We start from the raw sequence: 22,963 nt of genomic DNA on the forward strand, positions 1-22,963 counted from the left end.
AAATGTTACCTCTGCCATCTTACTGGACACATCCAGCACTAAACAGACTACTTTGTCACCAGCCTGAATAAGGGAGAATACAGGAGGAGGCGGAGGCCCAGTCCCATTCATGGGAAAGCTGTGCGTGAAGTCAGCGGAGTCTGTGATTACATCCCATGCACTTCTGAGGCTGCACATTTGGTTCTGTAGGTTTGGGGCTTCTTGGTTGTGGGTACGTGCACTGCAGAATTCAACCACCTAGAAAAGAACAAAACGTATCAGAATAAAGGGACTCTTCCCATATGAGACATACTTCTCATTCTCAAGCAACTAAAGGTAAAAGGAAAGGTGAGCTGAAACATGAGAAATTAGAAGTGCTATAGCAGTTCTTTTATTACTTCAAGAATGACATTGAGTTTACAAATAAACCTTGGCATCCTTTGCTTAAAACACTGGCACCTTCTGGTACTTGCAATCAGTCTCTATTTAATCGTCTATTTGCACTTGGATAACAGATAACAGACCATGTATATATATCTCACTCTTAAGAAAACAAAACAATCTCCCACCTTTCTTTAGTATGATAACGTGTTAAAGAAAACACCCCAGAAGATATTATCTTGGTCAGCCTATTCCTTGAAATTGTATGTAATGACCCACCTGCACCTTTATTTATTGATCGGTCAACATAAATTGATCTAGTTCAAATATTGATCTCAGTAATGATAGGATGAGGGAAATAAAAACAACTTAAACTTACTTCCTGGTCTTTCTCCCCATTTTGAAATAGATATGATTGATTTAATAATACTGAAGATATGTCACCCCTTTTAAAGGTATGGTTCGCACTGTACAGTTCGTGTTACCACCTGTTTCCCGTGACTATATTCTTGTAGAGTAGCTACTTCATGATAACAGAGCCATGGGGGCTTAGAACTAGAAGAAACCTGATAGACTTTCCAGTCTTACTCCAATTTCATAGAAGAGGAAGCTGAAGCTTCAGAAGGTTAATAATTGCTTAAAGAGGTGTTTCTCAGTAGCATAGGGAGATAAGAATAGAATCCATTTTTTGCAGATATAATGTCTTTGTTTTTAATTCCTTTCTGTTTATTTCCTGACTATGAAACTTTTTTTAAAAACCTTTTTAAATTTATTTTTGAGAAACAGAGAGAGACAGAGCATGAATGGGGGAGGAGCAGAGAGAGAAGGAGACACAGAACCGAAGCAGGCTCCAGGCTCTGAGCTAGCTGTCAGCACAGAGCCTGACGCGGGGCTCGAACCCATGAACGTGAGATCTGACCTGAGCCAAAGTCAGAGGCTTAACCGACTGAGCCACCCAGGTGCCCCCTATGAAACTTTTTTGATTGGACATTAATGATTAAGTCTTTCAAAAGATCACAAAGATAGTGTTTAGTCACAAACAATGTGGATGAAATACATGGAATCAAGTTGGGTTCAGATATTAAGGCTATAAATTAAAAATTTAATGGGTCAGACAAGAAATGTAAAAGATCACCGTAAAGTTGCAGAAGGACTCCTAGCCTTGACTAAAATCAGACTGAAGAAGAAAAAGTTATCTAAAGAAAAGAATGTGTCAAAGCGACACTGGTCAGCTGTGGAAACAGAAAACTTCACAGGGGCAGGTGCCCATGTGCTCCCAGCACCATGGAGGGGAGATGCCACACAGACATGAGTTTCAGGTCTTTGTGAAGATGGATGGATATGTCCAGTCATGAAGGCTGCTGATGCCATTAAACCTGTGTACCACCAATCTCTCTCCTTTCTGATTCCATTCTCAGAGAGGCTTTTGGTGAGAATTTGGCTGTTACATGCTGCTTCTTCTAAAGAGAAAATGAATTGGCCAGAGGATGTAAGTATTGGATCATGACAGAGTACTATTTTTAAATAATGACTTAAATGGTGTTCTGGATTCATACACTAGTCTCTTGTCAGTGCAGAATACTGACATGGCAAGTTTCTGAACCTGCAAAACTAAGGGTTCGTTGACTTCTCTTGGTTAACACCTGGTTTTCCTTTTTAATTTCTTTATTTTTAGATGTTTATTTATTTTGAGAGAGAGTGCACATGGGTGGGGGAGGGGCAGAGAGAGAGGAAGAGAGAATCCCTTTTAATTTCTATGCTATGCAAAACGAGGGAAAAGAATTAGGAAACAAAATTAGAGTGGTTTGGCTACTTCAAGTGAGAGAAATATGATTAGGTGTTTTATTACTCTTATTCATATACCTTTCTGTAAAAGGACCACCATATGAGCAGTTATTTTGAAGTCTCCAGAGTTCCCTTGTTAAATCACCTTCCTAGAAAGCAAATAATCACTTTTCTAAAGCAACCTATTTTTTGGCGATCATCTTTGGGGCCTCAGTTTTTTTTGTTTCATCTGTGAAATAAAAACTAGATGAACTCTATGGTCCTCAAGCTCTAAAATGTTGTGAACCTTAATGTCTTTTTGTTTAAATACTTCAACCCTTTCAGACCATCTTGGGAAGAGATGAAATGCAGTAGGAGTTTTTCATTCCAAGGCCATACTTACAGAAGATAAACTTTGCATGAACATTATCGATGCAGTTGCATTTTGGGTGCTATTGTATATAAACATACATCCTTCTTTAAAAAGTTTACTAATAATACAGTTTTCTTGGGGGCAAGGGCCTTTTTCACACACAAAAATGCCTGTGATGTCTGATGAACACCTGAAAATAGAGAAATTGGTCTATTTTAGAAATACTTCTGTTTCTTCTTCATTGGTTCATATAATAATTTGTTGCAAGGCCTATAGCTTACAACAAGCTATACATAAAACATTTTAAAAACTATTCTGTTAAGGGAGTTAATTAATTTAGAAATATACTCCCTTTATTTTAAAGCTTTTGATCTGCATAAGAAATTCTGTATTGCCAAAGGCTTTAGCCAACTAAAGAGGGTCAAAGGAAAAGATACCAGGAAATCAACGTGAACTTTTGGAGGCCCACGAAACAGAAAGAGTGATAGTATTCTGAGTCACAGCATCTTTGAGCTCATTGCCATTGGACATCAGAGCAGAAGAGAATGAACATGGAATGATGATATTTAAAAGGATTCTTTCCTAAATGAGCAATCTCAAATTCTACTGAAGGGAATGAAAACAATACAAACTTGAGAAAAGAACTATCTTCCAATTTATGATCAATTGATAATTGGCCAATATCTACCAAAATTATAGCAGAGGGTACATTTTGACTCAGTAATTCTTGGAAGCTACTCAATAGATATATCGATCTGTCTGTATACATGAGAAATGACATATATAGCATTATGACCTGCAGTACTGTTGGTAATAACAAAAAAAAATTGGAAGCAACCCACTTGTCTGGCAATAGGAGACTGGTTAAACACTTATTTTTAAGAAAAAAAAAATTAATGAAGAGAAATATACATTCACATCTGTTTGGATTTGCTTGAAGAAATATTAAGAAATAAACCAGAAACTAATAAAAATGGTTACTGGAGGGGATGAGAGGGAACAGGGGGAAGACAATGGTGGTAATGAGATATCTTAGAGTATAACTTTTTATATTGCTTTCATATCTGAACCACATATTTACCAACTTTAAAAAAATGAGATAAAATTAAAAAATTTAAAAGTAAATGGATCTCTTTCTTGTCAGTTAGGTTTTAGCTGCCATTATCAACTTCATTTTAGAGTCAAAAAATAATTAATATTAAACATGAGAAAAAGTACCAACCTTGTTACTTTAATTTGATTTTGCCCATTTATATAGAAAGGTTTCTCATAGTTATATTCATCAAACACACCCCAACGGAGATGGGCCCATTCGTGGACAAACACTCGACCTGTGGAAGAGAGAGCTTTTGTTTTGAGTTCCTGAAATCTCAGCAGTGGGCTTTGCTAACTAGTGAACATGTAACATCACATGACCATATACACTTAGTATGAAAGGTTGAAGTGTAATTGCCTCCCACTTTTCTCTTCCTCACCTATTTCCATCTCCTACTTTATCCCCATCCTAAAAGGGGCAGTCTGAAATTATGCTTAGTCTTGTAGTTGCAAACCAGTGATTTACTTGGTGCACATCTATTTAAAATTTGTGATGAGTCCCACATTCTCGCATTTCCCCAGGGAAGCTGCCTAACATACTTCTATTTAGCTTCATACAGGCCTACATTTTCAGGATTTAGAGGAAAGGGAAAGAAGCATATCTAATACAGTGAATTGAGTGTTTATGTCCCCTTAAAATTCATACGTTGAAATCCTACTGCCTCATGTGGTGCTGTTAGAAAGTGGGGCCTTTGGAAGGTGATTAGGTCGCAAGGGTGGAGCCCTCATGAATGGGGTTAGTGCCCTTATAAAAGAGACCCCAGAGATCTCTCTCCTCTTCCCACCATGTAAGGACACAGAGAGGAGGCGGCTGTTGATATACTAGACACCAAATCTGGTCCAGGGCCTCGATCCTGGACTTCCCAGCCTCCAGAACTGTGTGAACCAAGTTTCTGTTGTGTAGAAGGCCCTCAGTCTGTGGTGGTCTCTGATAGCAGCCCAAACCGACTAAGATACCAAACAAGCAAATAAAGATTTCCTATTCTTCAGACTGTGTTTCCAAGCGTGCCTTTTTTTTTATTATTTTTTATTTTTGTCAGTAATTCTCCTCTCTAGAGCAATGATTGAAACTCTAGGGCCAGGGAGGGATGAAGGAATGAAAAAGATCATAAACCTCCTCTCCAACTTGGATGGTCCTTTACCTTGTATTTTATCTTTGATTCTCCATGTTTATATTTGTCTCCAGCTCTTGGCTCAGGGAAACCCCCATCCTCAGCATCAAATTCTTTATATCCTTATCTCCACTTCTCTAAATTTTGCATTTCCTTCAGTATTCCAATCAAAACGACTCCCCAGTAGAAGCTTAACTCCCCTCCCAAAGTCCACTCTTCTTTTATTCAGAATTATTTTAGGTTCTGGGAACCCAGGAAGTGTTTACAGAGTTGACTGAGGCTGCAGCATATTGTGCAATTTCTGGACCGTGGGACAAAGGAAGGGAGGGAACCATCTAAGCAGAAAGTATTAGGGAGAAGTTTCTGCCTAATCATGGAATTTAGAAGTGCTGGTGAAGTCATCTATTTGTGCAGAGATTATCAGCACCTCATAGTTACTGGGGAAAAGATATTTTTATACAGTGTTTTATAAAGTATATTTTATAGAGTTTGTCACTCCTGCTCCTGTTAGGTATACCAAGGATAATAAAATCTATGTAGATTTAAATGGGGGGAGGTAATAGTGAAAACTTAATTAGAAAGGCACTACTGTATGTTAAAAATCAAAAACAAAAAATTAAGCATGGGATAGTTAGCCCTTGACTTGCTGATCTGTTCTCTGTACAGTTTCTCCCTCGGATCTCATCCACTAAATGCCAGTCTCCAAACCTATAATCCTGACTTCTCTCTCAGACTTCAGCCACCTCTAGTCACCACAGGTTGAGCCTATCAGGACAGTCCACTGCTCCCCACAATCAACTTCCCTAGATCCAGAGTTGTGGATTTCCCCTTTAAACACGTCCCTTCTACTTCTGCCATAAACCTGGTGTGTTTCTTCATGCTGCTAGACACCCCCCACCCCCAATCCCTGGCCTTTCACACTGTAGCAGTTAGACCTCGATTTCTCTTTTTTCCCTTCTAGAATATCTCCCATTACTTAGGAGTTGTTAGGATTAAATAATATAACATTTGAAAAACAAATTGTACTGGCACATAGAAAATTCTCCTTGTTCTTTAAAAAAATTTTTTTTAAATCCAAGTTTGTTAACATATAGTGTAATAATGGTTTCTGGAGTAGAATTTAGTGATTCATCACGTACATATAACACCCAGTACTCATCCCAATAAGTGCCTTTCTTAATGTATACACACATTTAGTCCACACCCCTCACACACACAACACCCCTCCAGCAAACCTCAGTTTGTTCTTATATTTAAGAGTCTCTTATGGTTTGCCTCCCTCTCTTTTTTGTTATTTTTCCTTCCCTTCCCCTATGTTTATCTGTTGTGTTTCTTAAATTCCACATGAGTGAAATAATATATTTATCTTCTCTGACCTACTTTGCTTAGCATAATACACATTCTAATTCCACCCACGTTGTTGCAGATGGCAAGATTTCATTCTTTTTGATCGCTGAGTAATATTCCATTATACATATATTTATATTTATCATATATTTATCATTTATTATATCTGTACATTCATCATTATTAACACTTTCCTGTCCTCATTTCACTGCCCCCATTCTTTTCAACTCTTATTACTTCATGCCTGGATTTCTAGTTATTCTCCTGATATTCACTCCCCACTCATTGACTTGAGGGGGCCACATTATTCATACAGCAGGTTCATCTTATCCAAACACTTTTTTATTGATTTCACTCCTGTGCTGCTAACCCTTCAGCAGTGACTCGCTAACTTGGGCATTGAGGCTCCCCATCATCACCTATCCCCACGTGCCTTTCAGCATTTTCTTCCACTACTTCACTACCCAGTTTCTGCACCATCAGGGCAACTACTGCTCCCATTTCTCAAATATGTTCTGGATTCTTCTGCTGCCACTGTTTTATTCATACTCTTTGCGCTGTTCTCTCCCATCTTTCCATTTATGAACATGATATGAACCTTCAAGATCCTCTCCATTGGGAAGCCTTTCCTAAGCAACCTTAGGGCAAAATATTCTCTCCTTTCACTGAATTCTCATAGCACTCACTGTCTGGGCCACGAATCTGTGTCCAAGTTTTTCTGGCTCACCTTGTCTCTTATCTTTTCATGGGCATATAGCCTATCTCCCCATCCAAACGGTAAGTCCTTAGCAGGTTTCAGGTTTCCGAGTTGCTTTTCAGCGTCAAGCACAAAATATTATAAACAGTACTCCCCATTGTCTGTTTCTGGATTGGTCGCACTTACCTCGTGGTCCATAGCCAGCTGTTAAGGCATCGTTTAGTAGGAAGTTAGATGTGAATTGAATGTATTTTCCCTCTTTTCCACACCCTCTGTATTGTAGCGTATATGGGTCATCTCCATGGGCCCCATACCAGTCAGTCACTATGACATTTGCCTAAATTAAAAGAAATGCTTTATAATACTCTGTATCCTAATAGTGATGTTGGTGACCTAAACATATACATTTCTTAAAACACTTTGAGCTGTATCCTAAGACCTGTGCATTTTACTCTATGAATTATATTCCAATTTAATACTAGATTTCGAAAATGGTATGTTTTACAGATGAAGTTTAAAATGCATGCACAACTAAATGTCAATAAAATTACTTGGCACATTCAAAAGCATCTGTATTTTCAAAGCCTAGCAAATTTCCATGGAGTTTTATTATTTCCATTTGGCCTTCCCATTTTCCAGATTAAAATTTTCTTAAAAGTCAACACTGTAAAATTCTGACATTATAAAACACTATAAAAATGTAATAAAAAGTTGCACAAATGTTAAGAGCAACAAATGTCATTCAGAATTGTACTGTAAAGTATTATAGCCTTTTGTGAACAGCTTTCTGTGGGTTACATCATCAGTAGGAGACAATAAGAGGTATTTTTTTAAGTCTTTCCCTTTCATTCCCATTACCATTAGATCAGCAAAACAATCACTGTAATGAGGTTGTATTTCATCTTGTACCCTGACCATTTCAATTATTATTGCTAAAACACAGTAGTTTAAGTCCAAAACTAAAGTGAATATCTATTCAAATAACCATCTAGAGAATATAATTTTATAGACAACATTGTTTCTTTTATTTTTAGGAAGAAAGATAACATGTCTCAAGACTTATCCTTAGAAGTATGTGGTTAACTTTCTTAAAGCTGATTTTAGAACTATAGATCTAATATAATCCTATAAATATATATCATATTATCACTATATGTACCATAAGTGTAATGATTTATGTGTGTGTGCATGCATACCACTCAGTAGAAGAAGGTAACAGTTTCATTTTTATTTTGCGTTATTTCTACAGTGTTTGAGTTTTTTGAAATGAGCATGAATTATTTTTATAATAATTAACATTTATTTTTAGAAAGATAAGAATTAAAGCCAGGGCCTTTGTCAGGCAGCACCTGCAAAAAGGGCTACAGACATCATGCCCTTATGCCCTTGGATAGTTTTCATATGGACAAAACCTCATTCCTATGTCTCAAAATTTGTCCTGAAGCTAAAAGCAAGGGGTGCTCTGCTGGGGATGGAATACTCAGAGGCTGTGTGGGGGGGGTCCATTCTATAGACCATAGTAATACAGTTCTTACCGACTTTTTTCTAACCTTTCCTCCCCTACCCTGCTTCCTATCTGTATTAGACTGTGGATTTACAGAGACAGGAACTACCTTGCTTGTCCTGTGTCCTATATAGGGTGTAGCATGGCCCTGTATATAATGATCATTCACTGTTTGCTTAATTGACATGAGACTAAAGGAGTTGGAATCCAATAGACGTATGAACAGCGTTCAATGATTATTCTTTCCTTTAATGTTTTGGTCCAGTAATATTCCCATTTTTGTTTTAATTCTTTATTCTCACCCCTCCATTAAGATCAGGAAAATAACCTGGTTTTGATGTTAGTTGTCTCCAAAGCTTCTTTGTTTCACAGAAGGTCAAATTGATTATGCCATCTATATAGATAGCTGGAGACAGCGTAGCTTGGTGCAGAGAGCATGGGCTTGGGAAGCAAATAGACGTGGATTGAAATTGTGGCTTTGTAATTTACTGTTTGATGGGATAAAATCTTTCTCTTATTTGAGCTATGTTTCCTAACTTGTGATAATAATTTTGGATAACAACTAATTTTAGGTGTATGAGAACAATGTACGTAGCATGCCTGGTACTTAGTTGAAGTTTAAAAAAACACTAGCTTTCTTTCCAATTTATCCCAGTTCCTCTCTTTCTCCTAGCTCCATGGCCAAGCAAATTGCAAAAACTTTCATCTGGCCATAAATTGAGTGTCTGAAGAGCCTCCTTAACTTCTTCAGGACCCCAGCATGCTATCTAGATTGGTAGTCCATTCAATTACTGAGTGATATCAGCGGAGAGCTGAGAATTAAAATAATCTTAGGAAGTTTCATGCCAAATGACACAAATGAGGAAAAGGAGAAGCTAGACCCCATGTCCCAGCCCTTCTGTCTGTGCTGTGGTTGCAGGTCTGGAGTCCACTCCATTGCTGAAGACCTGAGCTAAGCGCCCACTGTCTCTGTCCCTGCCCCTTCCTGATGGCTGCCAGGGCTGCTCTTTATAGTAACTTCGGTCATTTGCCAAATGTATCGAACATTTGTTTAGAGCAGGCAGACTGCATCATGGATGCCTGACTCTGATCAATGGCTTGTGAGAGTCCTTCGAAGGTTAAGTTCTTTTTGGGTGGAAAAGAAAAGGTAGCCACTCCTCTCCTCCATGCTTTCTGACTTCCTCCCTATCACCGTACTCCTCAAAAAGTGTCCTGGGCTTCAGCTCATGTGAAATTCCGCTAATTTATACTCAGGCAGGAGAAGTCAGTCATATTTTTATGGCTTATGTTTCTGTCTGGACATGCGTGTCTACTGCCCCTGACAGGATGGGAAAGAAGGTATTCATAATTGGAACTGTTCCCTGCACAGTTCGAGTCTGGAGGATAAAACTGCTTTTGGTCTTTAAGCAGAAATTTCAGAACCCTGTGAGTTACAAAGTAGAGACCTTCTGAGAAGCAATTTTGGGCAATTTTTTGCTCCATAATTTTCACTCATTTATTATATTTGCATGTATCTTGTGAATAATAATCTTCCTGATAATATTATATGCATATTAACATCAGTTATTTGTTTTTGCTTAAGTTCTCACTTTAAAAGGTTGAACACTGTGTATATTGGTTGTTTTTCCTGAGTTAAGCTCATTTAAGAAAATTCTGAATTCTTACCTTTTCATATAATTCTTGTTTTACTTTGCTGTAATTATTAGCTTTCCATGTGGCAGGTACTAAAATCTTTATATTTCTGAAAAACACTCTTCTCTTGGTAGCATTAAATAGATAAAAAGAAGCTTCCGTTATCATTTCCTATAACCAAAGAAAAGAAAAGCTGATCTTGGCATATGTGAATCTTTTATGTTTTGGTTTCCTAATTATACTTGAGTAAGTAGTGGTGAAGGATAATGAAAAGATTTTAAAGGAGCCCATTTCTTTTAAAGACAGCCTTTAGACTTTGGGAAACCTTGGGGACAAAATAAATAAACCTCAAATAATTAACTGGAAGAGATTTTTAGGACACTAATAGTGAGTCTGGGCTTGCTTATGTAGTTTTTCCCAGTTTTGTGAAAGGCTTTTAAGCTTCTGCCAGACAAATCCCTTTCATGTCACTCCTGTGAGCATGTTCAAGACCACGCCTTATGATGACACCAATTTCTCTTAAGCAATACCGACGGAAGCTTTTAAGTAATGGAGCTATGATTTCATTAAGGTGAAAATAGTCATTTATTTTACAGAACATTCAGGTGAAAAGAATTTTGCTCTCAGATTCCCTTTCTGTCCGAAAATTCTTAGTCTCAGGATGAAATCCAACAATTTGATTTTAATAAGCACAATCATGCTTATTCATCAAATATCTGGTCTTTGTTACCACAATGGGTTAATTTTTAAGCTGCTACCCCAAAAGCAGTCATGTTAGGAAAACAAAAGCTAAAATTAGTAGGAACCAACAAGAACAAATCAAGAAGGGCTAGATCAACACTCTGAGCCGAGATTGTGCAGAATTAGATGAACAAATTGGTTTGGCCATAATTATGATTTTGAGTGCTTAAACGAAATCTGGTCTCTTTACTACTCAAATACAAATTAGGGAAGGTTGTTCGCTTTTAAACAAGGCTACAGTCCTGTTCTTATAGGATAATTAGAACATGCTTGCCACTCACCTTAATGTTTGGGATGAGGTTCTGATCTTCGGATACCTGAGGATTGATTGCAACGAGTAATCCATCATACCCATTGTCTTGAAGCTGCACTCCGGCTCCCAGGCATAGGAGCTCTGGAATTAGGGCCACCAGGAGAGTCGCAAACTTCAGGCTGCAAACAGGACCCACATTGTCCCAATGGGTCATGTTGGAGAGAAGTGTGCAGTTTACTTACACTGGTCCTCCTGGGTTCATTGCACCAGGTTGTCAGTGAGGAAGCAGATAGTTTCTTCCTGAACTTGGAAGGTCCTAGAACTGGCAATGAAGGAGGTGCCTTTTTTGCAAAACCTGGGTGGATCTTTTCTGAGACCTGCCTCTGCATGTCTTTTTTCTCTAGGCAAAGCCACATTTGCCTATTCTGTGGCTGAGCTTCCGTTTGAATCGTGGTTGGGTAAGAAATTACTCCTTATTCATTGTAGATCTTCTCAGGAGGAAGAGGGAAATAGGACAAAAGGAGCTTGAAAGAGGGAGGCCTGGTTGGGCTGAAAATCAGAGCATTTGGATTGTTCGATCCACTTTCAGCAGAAACACAGAAATCCGTCGTGACTCTTCTCTCTCATCCTTGACACTCCCCTCCATCAGCCCAACTTTTCTACTGCACTCAAGTCATTTTTTGTTTGTTGTAAGATTCCCTTGTCTGCTTACTTTGAATATTTAGAAATTCATCCTGCAGCCCTGTCCCTGGGGCCCTTGGAACAGCTTGTCTGGGCAAGCCCTCCGCTGATGGCTGAGGGGAAGGTATCCGATATCCCCGAGGGAGGGCCAAGTGCCAGGAACTTGGATGCCTGTGTGGGCCACAGAGGCCTTTGCCTCTGCCCTTGCTACCTTTTCTCTCTGGACCATGGAAAGGAATAAATTTTTCCTCCAGCAACTCTCTCCTGAGGGCAAAGCTGTGCTTCAGTCTAACCTTCCATTTTTCAAGGACCTATCACAGGGTCTGCACATAGTAAGCATCACACCTATTTTGCGAGTGATTAATAGTACCCGATATCTATCAAATAATGCTTTAGAATTTACAAACGAACCTATTTAAATGTCAATTCCTTAATGCAAGCATAATTTTTACTTTTTTTTTTTTTTTTTTTTAGTGAAGACACTGAGTCTCAGAAGGATTAAAGTGGGGGAAAGAACTAACTTTTATTGTGTGATGGATTTTACCATGCCTATTTTATGGGTGACAAAGCTAAAGCTCAGAAAATCTAAGTAATTTGTCCAAGGTTGTACAAGCATTGTCGCAGTGCTAGAATGAGGCCGACTGGCTCCAGACGTTTTTCACTGTATTACTTTTCTTGCATTTTCAAGGGACTGGAAATAAAGTGATCAGAGCTTGACATAGAGGGACATTAAAGGAAATTTTTCTCTTGCTGTCCCCCTGTTTGGAACCTCTTGTCTCCAGTCCTGGCCCAGAAGCCTGAGCTGAGCTTCCTAAGTCAAATCCCCTTTCGTGCTTGCGCAGCATCAGATGCCTCTCCTGTGAGGTGTGGTCATAGTTACAGTGTAATTTGTGTGGTTGTCTGCTTTCCATGAAGGGCATAAGAGAGAAAAGGCATCCTGCCCTGTTTTTATCACTACCTCCTCAGCACCTAGCTCAGTAAACTCTCAGTAAATAAGTGTTGAATGAAAGAATGAATGGAGTCAGGAGAAGAAAATAAAAGTTCAATTACAAAAGAGTCCTGGATTATAGTGTAGAAATACACGCCCCCTCAACTTTAAAAGTAGTTCTTCTAGAAGGTTCTTCTAGAAAACTTCTTCTCCGAAGCAGTTTTCCTCTTGCTCCCACTTGTCAGAAGGGCTTGGGTGTTAGAGCTTCCTGGGGGATGTAGGAGAATGGAATGTCTCTGGTAACCATATGGCTGCCACAGTCGCTCACTCTACAGCTCAGAGGTCAGCTTAGCTGTCTTGTCTTCCCAGGCTGATGCCAAGCTGTGGATTTTTCCTCACGCTCTCACTGTGTCCCAGAGTGGAAGCCCAGAGGTGTGGTGACTCTAAGCTCTGACTGGAACTGTGACTCATTGTGAACAGTGAACTTTATTTTCAACTTTCCTTGGCAGTTTATTTTCTTGTGCCAATCTCTTGTGCTGAGATTATTGGCATCAGTAAAGCAATATGCTCAGAGCGTCTGAGTGGCTCAGTTGGTTAAGCATCTGACTTCGGCTTAGGTCATGATCTCTAGGTCTGTGAGTTCGAGCCCCACAACAGGCTCTGTGCTGACAGCTCAGTGCCTGGAGCCTGCTAATGCTTCTATTTCCCTCTCTCTCTGTCCCTCCCCTGCTCATGCTCTGTCTTCTCTCTCTCTTAAAAATAAACATTAAAAAACCCAATATGCTAAAAAATTAAAATCATAAGCCATACTAAGAGTAGCTTTCCACCAACAATCAGAGAAGAGTTTCTTCTGGCCACTGTGCACACTTGTGTGAACTGTTCTCTGGCTGAGGGGCCAGTGAGGGCTCTCTCTCCATTTGTTCTTCACAACAGTTACAATGGCTGCCACAGCATGTGAGGTGGGATGCTGGCTAGTGACTGCGGGCAGCTGTGTAAAGAACAGTGTATGTGAACAATCTTGTCCAACTTCACCTGAACAAGTACGCTCAGGCTTTGCTCTTCCTAGGCTGAGGGCCTGCATATGACATCATTCTTATCTACTTCCTTTTTGCTACACTGGTTTTAGAACCTGATTACCAGGTCTGGCCACTCAACTGACATCCACTTTCATCATCTTTCCCTACAAGATTCCTGGTCACTGACCAGTTCTCTGATGTGTCTGGAGCATCACATTCACTCGTGAAAGCTTTTCCCCCAATTCTGTTCCATCATACCCTCAACACCTTTTGCTGTCAGCATCTAGGCCTGGCCAGACCAGCTAAAGATCTCTTCTTATCTCCTTCTGCTCTGACCAGGTTGACCCAACAAGAAACAAAAGTAAAAAGCTCTAAAAAACTGACTTCTGAATGTCTAAACGTCATTCCTGAGCAGACTGTCCACTTCTGATAAAATGTGACTTTGCCAGCTACAACCCCCCCCCCCCAATTTTTCCTTGCACTCAAAAATATTCACTGTTCATGTCTAGATTTTCTGATATCTGAAAAATTAAATATGCCTAAAGTGAAGAAAAGTGGGAATACAATGTTCAAACGTTTATTTCAAGTTATAAATAAATTCTAGGAACCTGCTCTGCTTTTATCTGTCTTCAAGAAAATAAGAGTGATTCACTTTCAGTAACTGAAGAATCTAAAGCACATCTTTGTTCATTGTCTGAATTTGCAGTTCATCCTGGCCCCGGAAGTCCTCCTCATTCATTTTCATGGAGTCTGCAGGTAGAGACCCACAGCCAAAGGGAGTAAAACATGCAGTTGGTGTCAGAGAAAGTCAGGAGATCTGGCATCATGAGGAGCCCAAGGAAGTTTTGGATTATTTCTTCTCAAGCTTTTGTTTAGACTCTTTAGCCATCCCATTTAAAGCAGGAAAGTTCCCTATGTGGCAGGGCTACAAAGCTTATGGACCACTTTGGTTTTGCAACATTTATGTAATAAATCAAAAAAGAAGTGAGACAAATTGTAGAGTAAGAATTTGAGTAAAACACAGTTTGCCAGTGACTCAGATGGCACATCTCATACCTCCCTTATCCCATTTTCTTCAAACTCAGACTCATTTTCAAGTAAAGGAGTGAAATGGATGGTGCAGATAGGGTATGGTGCAAATAGTCATTTGTCTTTTGTTGAGTTACCTTCATGTCAGAGCATGAAGCTCTTATAACAACTTCTAGTTGTTTTAATTCTCCCTACGTGGTCTTTCACCCCCAGATTTTTGTTATTAAGCCTCCTCCCCACCCTCCTGTGCCAAGAACTCTGCATGAAAAAAAAAAAAACCACTAAAACTTACCAAAATGAACGGAAAACAAGAAGTACTTTCAATGATAACTCAATTAAAAAAACATGGGGAAGAGGGTATGGAATATTTCTCATTTGCAAAACAGGCATAAAAGTGCCTTCTATAAAACACTCATGTGTGTATATTATGTACCAGATAGTATATAGCATCATGTGGATGTAAGATAGTACCATCATCATTATTATTCTGCAGGGAAGAATACAGAGAAGGCAGACATGCAGTGGAAAGTTTTAAAAAAGATGAAACATAACCAGGGAGACTCAGAACACTAAATGAAATGAGAAGCACAAACACTACCTAGTTCTTCCCTAGCCTCCCGTCCTGTTTTCTTTCTGCTCTGATTCTGTCCATCTGTGAAGCCCCAAGGCTCTGCCAGATTTCCCTGCTGCCCCCAATCACACCGCGGAGCAGCACATCCTTCGGTTTTCCTTTCTTTCCTTGTGCTGTTTCTAATAACTCCATTTCACCCCACCAGCCCTGCAAACAGGAGCGGCTCCAAACAGCTGAAACACCTGACAATTGGGGGTGTAGGGCCCCCCCTTCTGTTCTCAGGGGGATGTACCTGGGGCTCCGAATCTCAGACAAAACTCTCAGCAAACAGAATCGACCTGCACAGACCTCCCTCCGGGAGAACACCAAAAGCTATTTAGAGTCGTACTTTTAAACTTGAATGTACCTAACAATCACCTGTTAAAATTTGATTCCGACTCTGTAGATCAAGGTGAGGCCAACATTCTGCATGTGTACCCACCTCCCAGGTGATGCTGAGGCCGCTGGTCCTCGGGCCACACCTGGAATAGCCGGCCTCAAAAGAGCTCTTGGGGAATACCCAGGGATTTGACGTGTGATTGTAGCTCTTACAGGGCAAAGACGCGGTCTATGTAGTCTTTACACAGGTGTTTTACCTTCTTATGGGAAAGATCTGTGCTTTCCTCAGACCTCAGGAGAAAAACATTGCATTAATTATGCATTTTTAATTGTGACACATAGTTTATTCTTTGTAAAGAAACAGCTACAGAGTACAGAGTTAAAACTTAAACCAACAACACAGAATTAAGATTCTTGAAAGTCACAATCACCTTTCTATGATTAGAGCCCCTGCCTCAAATGTAATCTATTTTCGTATTGATCATTATGTTTTAATGATCTCCAAAATGTATCCTCAAACAAGTAACTGCCAAGGATGTACCATATTTAATCAGGGACTTCTTCCTGAACTGTTATTTCTCCTACTTCAGGCAGTTATTCGTTCAAAAAGAAAATTGCACCAAATACACCTCAATAAAGGTGTTAAGACATAAAACCGAGTTTTTAGATGCCAGGCACCATTCCAAGTGCTGGATATGAGTGAACAAAATAGAGTTTACATTCTGTCCTAAGGGAAAAGGGGGCGAGACAACACACAGACATGGTGGGATATCTAGAGAAAGTGTTATGGAAAGTAAGAAATCAAGGGGAGGAAAAAAATGAGAGGGTAGACGTTGAAGTCTGCTGTTTTGCATCAGATGGGGTGGGGGAGGTCTCAGAGATAAGATTATCAGGAGTGAAGAAGGAAACACGCAAACATCTGAGAGAAGTGGTGCAGGCAGAGAGAAGGGTGAGTAGGAAGCCCCTGAGGCCGGAGGCTGCCTGGAGTGGAGCAGGCACAAAAGACCAGTGAGAGAGCCCAGGAATGGGGCCCTGGGCTGGAGGGGCTATGACACGGAGGCTGTGTCCAGTGCACACAGTGCATAGGCTCGCAGCTTTTGGGAAAGACTGGAGTTTACCTGTGAAATGGGCCATCAGTGGTGGATGTGGACGAGTGACACAATCCGACTTCCAGATTTCCTTCTATGAGGAGGCCAACGGTGGTAGCAGGGGTGGTAAGGGGTTCATTGCTAACCACATGTGAGGCAATGGAGTGGACAGACCTCAGACAATGGTCTTGGTTGTCTCTCTTTAGCCTTCCATGAGCTTTCTAGGGCTTTCCTTTCTTCTCTCCAGGCAATAGTCTTTGCTGTTAAGGTGAAATAAAAGTCTTTGGCTTGTAGGCTTATCGAGAGAGGAATCAAAGAATACTTTGCCCAGAAATGCCTCACACAGTACTGACTGACAACAGAAGAGATAACATGAGATGCAATGAAATGAAAATGATGGGAGGTTATCTATAGTCGAATGACATCTATAGTTGATACTTTGTCCATAGGTGCTTGGTAAGTGGTAGATACAGTTACTAGTAATTTAATTATCTATTGTTGTCAGCTGGGGTCCGCTTGTTCCTCAGAGACTTATGTATCATTGGGGGTTTTTTTCTGTGTCAATTCCAGGACCTGGGGAAGCCAAGTCTCCCTCCTAGATTTCCACAACTACTTGCACACTTGACTTCTTAAAATTCGTGTTTCCTAGAGCCACTGGGGCTGTCCCTGTGCTTTGCAACTTTGTTCCAAATATAATGTTTGGAGTTTTCCAAAGAAACATGTACATAGGTTGTGAGCAATTTAGACTTTATTGGAGAATTCATAGGTGGAGCTAGAGTGGTATTTATGTCACAGACAAATAAAGTGTTTCCCAATTATCGAGGGCATCAGCATGCCTTAATTTTCCATAAATGTGGACTGCCTTGGGTCCTCACTTGCCTCAGTGTCTTTCTATCCTGGGAGATCTACCTCTCCTCCGTTTTCTCTTTACTTCAACAGCAAAGGCAAACAACTACCTACCTACCACCAACAAAAGCCCTGCCTGGCCTCATACAGAGCCAATGCCCTGCTCCTCCCAGCCCTTAGCACCTCTCAGAAACCAGGCGGCCTGGGAGGATTAGAAGGGATCCCCTTCAACCTCCCAAGGTTATAAAGTGTTCTCCCCAGGGGAGGATTCTGGCCGATGAAGGGTTTTAAAGACTCTTCTGGCTTAGTCACTAATCTTCCTGAATGGCTTCAGGAGCGGCTTCAACTCATTTCTATTTCCTCTCCTCTAAATTAGAAGTTAAAATATTGATTCTTCTACCATTCTTTTTCTTGTGATGTGTCATTTCTGCCCCTAAAGTTGCTATTTTCCCTTAACTAGCTGGGCACAGCTAAGGTCTCCGAGTTCTTCCCCTCTCTGCAGTCCCTGGCACCCTACTTTGATTCCAGTTTTCTTGAATAACCTCCACATTTGGCTGCGGCTTGCTTGAAAATTCCAATAAACACTTCCCTTAAACTGAGATCATCTTTGATTTCCTTTCTTTTTGGTTTCTACTCACCAATTCTTTTTGTGTCTCCCATATGAGTATTTTCTCTTCTTTTTCTATTCTCCTACAAAAAAATTATAGGGAGCAACTTAAATGATTAGTACCTGTATTTTTTTCTCTATTAGAAAGTAACGAAAAATTTTTTGAGCAGGGTCTTTTTAGAGTCATGCAACTAGAAAAAATGAAAAATCTATCAGTTCCTTAATATAATTAAACATAAACTTAATTGGTTACTAGAAATAGTCATCTTACAAACTAAAAATGTACAATGGATAAGACATTTTAGCTAATATCAGATGGTCACAATATAAAAATATAAAGAGTATTTTATTTTAAATTTAAATCCAAGGTAGTTACAATATAGTGTAATAATGATTTCAGGAAAAGAATTTACTGATTCATCACTTACATATAGTGTCCAATGCTCATCCAAACAAGTGTCCTCCTCAATGCCACTTGCCCATTTAGCCCAACGGACACCCTCCTCAGTTTGTTCTGTATTTGAGTCACTTATGGTCTATCTCCCTCTCTGTTTTTTATTATTCTGCTTCCGTTCCCTTATATTCATCAGTTTTGTATATTAAATTAAATATATGAGTGAAATTATATATTTGTCTTATTTCACTTTAGCATAATACACTCTAATTCTATCCACATTGCTGCAAATGGCAAGATTTCATTTTTTTTGAATGCTGAGTAATATTCCATTGATATGGAATATAATATATATATGCAGTATATATATATATGGTATATATACATATATATACCACATCTATACATGGTGTATATATATATACACACACACACACACACACACCACATAATACACTCTAGTTCTATCCACATTGCTGCAAATGGAATATTTCATTCTTTTTGATTGCTAAGTAATATTCCATTGATATGGAATATACTATATATATATATATATATATATATATATATATACTATATACTATATACTATATATATTCATTCATCAATTGATGGACATTTGGGCTCTTTCCATATGTTGGCTATTGCCGATAGTGCTGCTATTATAAACATTGGGGTGCATGTACCCTTTTGGAACAGCACACCTGTATCCCTTGGTCAAATACCTAGTAGTACAATTTTTGGGTCATAGGGTAGTTCTATTTTTAATTTTTTGAGGAAACTCTGTACTGTTTTCAAGAGTGGCTGCACCAGTTTACATTCCCACCAGCAGTGCAAAAATGTTCCTCTTTTTCCTCATCCTTGCCAACATCTGTGTTGCCTGAGTTGTTAATTTTAGCAACTCTGACAGATGTGAGGTGGTATCTCACTGTGGTTTTGATTTGTATTTCCCTGATGATGAATGATGTTGAGCAGTTTTTCATGTGTCTGTTAGCCTTCTGGATATCTTCTTTGGAAAAGTATCTGTTCATGTTTTCTGTCCATCTTTTCACTGGATTATTTGTCTCATGGGTGTTAAGTATGATAAGTTCTCTTAAAATCTATAGATTTTGGATACTAATGCTTCATTTGATATGTCATTTGCAAATATCTTTCCCCATTCTGTCAGTTGCCTTTTAGTTTTGCTGACTGTTTCCTTTGCAGTGCAGAAGCTTTTTATCTTGATGAGGTCCCAATAGTTTTTTTTTTTTTTTTTTTTGCTTTTGTTTTCCTCGTCTCCAGTATGGTGTAATAAAGTGGTCCAAGTTCATTCTTCTGCACATCACTGTCCAGTTTTCCCAACATCACTTGCCAAAGAGACTGTCTTTATTCCATTAGATAATCTTTCCTGGTTTGTCAAAGATTAGTTGGCTATACGCTTGTGGGTCCAGTTCTGGGTTTTCTATTTTGTTCCATTGATCTATGTGTCTGTTTTTGTGCTAGTACCCTACTGTTTTGATGATTAAAGCTTTGTAATACAGCTTGAGGTCTGCTTTGATTTTATTTTTCAGGATTTCTTTGGCTATTTGGGGTCTCTTCTGATTCCATACAAATTTTAGGATTGTTTGTTCTAGCTCTGTGAAGAATGCTGGTGTTATTTTGGCAGGGATTTCATTAAATATGTAGATTGTTTTGGGTAGTATCAACATTTTAACAGTATTTGCTCTTCCAATCCATGAGCATGGAATGGTTTTCCATTTCTTTGTGTCTTTTTCAATATCTTTCATAAGCTTTATATAGTTTTCAGTGTAGATTTTTCACCTCTTTGGTTAGGTTTATTTCTAGATACTTTATGGTTTTTGTTGCAATTGTAAATGGGAGCAGTTCCTTGATTTCTCTTTCTGCTGCCTCATTACTAGTGTATAGAAATGCAACCAATTTCTGTACACTGATTTTATATTCTGTGACTTTGCTGAATTCATGTATCAGTTCCAGTGGACATTAGGTGGAGTCTTTTGAGTTTTCCACATAGAGTATCATGTTGTCTGTGAAGAATGAAAGTTTGACTTCCTCCTTGCTGATTGGGATGCCTTTTATATCTTTGTGTTGTCTAATTGCTGAGGCTAGGACTTCCAACACTATGTTGAATAATAGTGATGAGAGTGGACACCCTTGTCGTGTTCTTAGGGGAAACGCTCTCAATTTTTCCCCATTTAGGATGATATTAGCAGTGGGTCTTTCATATCTCTTATCTATCATATCTTTTATGAAAGATCTTTTATGATCTTAAGGTATGATTTTTCCATCCCTGCTTTCCTGAGGATTTTTAACAAGAAAAAAATGCTGTGTTTTGTCGAGTACTTTCTCTACATCTACTGAGAAGATCATGTGGTTCTTATCCTTTCTTTTAATAATGTAATGTATCACATTGGTTGAATTGCAGATTGAACCAGCCCTATATCCCAGGAATAAATCCCACTTGATCATGGTGAATAATTCTTTAATGTATTATTGTGTCCAATTTGCTAATGTCTTGTTGAGAATTTTTGCATCATGTTTATCAAAGAATTGGTGTGTAGTTCTTTTTTTTAGTGGGGTCTTTGGTTTTGGAATCAAGATAATTCTGACCTTGCAACATGAGTTTGAAAGTTTTCCTTCCATTTCTATTTTCTGAATCATCTTCAAAAGAATAGGTGTTAACTCTTCTTTAAATGTTTGGTAGAATTTCCCTGGAAAGCCATCTGGCCCTGGACTCCTGTTAGGAGATTTTTTATTACTATTCAATTTCTTTCCTGGTTATGGGTTTGTTTAAATTTTCTATTTCATCCTGTTTCAGTTTTAGTAGTTTGTATGTTTCTTGGAATTTGTCCATTTCTTCCAGATTGCACAATTTGTTGCCATATAATTGCTCATAATAGTCTCTTATTCTTGTTTGTATTTCTGTGGTGTTGGTTGTAATCTCTCCTCTTTCATTCTTGATTTTATTTATTTGGGTCCTTTCCTTTTCCCTTTTGTTTTTGATCAATCTGGCTATGGGTTTATCAATTTTGTTAATTCTTTCAAAGAATCAGCTTCTGGTTTCATTGATCTGTTCTACTGTTTCTTTGATTTTTGATATCATTGATTTCTGCTCTAGTCTTTATTATTTTTCTCCTTCTGCTTGTTTTGGTCTTTATTTGCTGTTTTTCCCCCCAGCTCTATGAGGTGTGAGGTTAGGTTGCATATCTGAGACCTTTCTTCCTTCTTTAGGAAGGCCTGGATTGCTATATATATATATGCCTCTTATAACTGCCTTTGCTGTATCCCAGACGTTTTGGGCTGTAGTGTTCTGTAGTGTTTTCATTTTCATTTGCTTCCATGTGCTTTTTAATTTCCTTTTTAATTTCTTGGTTAACCCATTTATTCTTTAATAGGGTTTTCTTTAATCTCCAAGTATTCATGGTCTTTCCAAATTTTTTCTTGTCGTTGATTTTGAGTTTCATAGCATTGTGGTCTGAAGATATGCAAAACATGGTCTTGATCTTATTCTACTTGCTGAGGACTGATTTGTGACCCAGTATGTGGTCTATTCTGGAGAATGTTCCATGTGCACTAGTGAAGAATGTCTATTCTGCTTTAGGATGAAATGTTCTGAATGCACCTGTTAAGTACATTCGGTCCAGTGTGCCATTCAAAACCATTATTTCCTTGTTGATTTTCTGCTTATATGATCTGTCCATTGCTGTAGGTGGGGTGTTGAAGTCCACTGCTATTATGATATTATTATCAGTGAGTTTCTGTATGTTTGTGATTGACTTATATAATTGTGCACTCTGATGTTAGGGGCATAAATATTTATAATTTTTAGAGATTCTTGGTGGATAAACCCCTTAATTATGGTATAATGCTCTTCATCTCTTGTTTACAGTCTTTATTTTAAAATCTAGTTTGTCTGATATAAATATGGCTACTCCAGGTTTCTTTTGATGACTATTAGCATGATAGATGGTTCTCCATCCCCTTACTTTCAATCTGCAGGTGTCTTTAGGTCTAAAATGGGTCTCTTGTAAGCAGCATATAGATGGGTCTTGTTTTCTTATCTATTCTGATAGCCTGTGTCTTTTGATTGGAGTGTTCAGTCCATTGATATTTAGAGTGAGTACTGAAAGACATGAATTTGTTGCCTGTAGAGTTGCTTCTGGTGATGTTCTCTGGTCCTTTTTAGTCTTCATTACTTTTGGTCTTTTTTGTTTTGTTTCATCTTTTCTCCACTCAAAGAGTCCCCCTTAGAATTTCTTGCAGAGCTGGTTTAGTGGTAATGAACTCCTTTAGTTTTTGTTTGTCTGGGAAACTCTTTATCTCTCCTTTTATTTTTTATTTATTTTTGAGGGGGGGAGAGGGAGAGAGAAAGTGGGGGAGAGGCAGAAAGAAATGGAGACACAGAATCTGAAGCAGTCTCCAGGATCTGAGCTGTCAGCACAGAACCTAATGTGAGGCTCAAACTCACAAACCACAAGATCATGACCTGAGCCAAAGTCAGATGGTTAATTGACTAAGCCCCCCCAGCACCCCTCTCCTATTTTGAATGA

General features: G+C 38.8%; 1 protein-coding gene across 1 annotated transcript in view; it reads right to left on the reverse strand.

Moving 5' to 3' along the window:
• CLCA2 (chloride channel accessory 2) overlaps positions 1 to 11,092 on the reverse strand; it is a 36,675-nt gene extending 25,583 nt beyond the window's left edge. The window contains exons 1-6 of the mRNA XM_029949337.1: positions 10,907 to 11,092; positions 9,918 to 10,055; positions 6,935 to 7,085; positions 3,720 to 3,828; positions 2,528 to 2,687; positions 10 to 237 (exon numbers count right to left, since the gene is read on the reverse strand). Of these exons, the coding sequence (XP_029805197.1) occupies positions 10 to 237; positions 2,528 to 2,687; positions 3,720 to 3,828; positions 6,935 to 7,085; positions 9,918 to 10,055; positions 10,907 to 11,092 (972 nt within the window). The remainder of the gene's footprint in view (positions 1 to 9; positions 238 to 2,527; positions 2,688 to 3,719; positions 3,829 to 6,934; positions 7,086 to 9,917; positions 10,056 to 10,906) is intronic.
• Between the last annotated feature and the right edge of the window lie 11,871 nt (positions 11,093 to 22,963).

The sequence above is a fragment of the Suricata suricatta genome, chromosome 8 (assembly GCF_006229205.1).
Source record: "Suricata suricatta isolate VVHF042 chromosome 8, meerkat_22Aug2017_6uvM2_HiC, whole genome shotgun sequence".
Classification (NCBI taxonomy): domain Eukaryota; kingdom Metazoa; phylum Chordata; class Mammalia; order Carnivora; family Herpestidae; genus Suricata; species Suricata suricatta.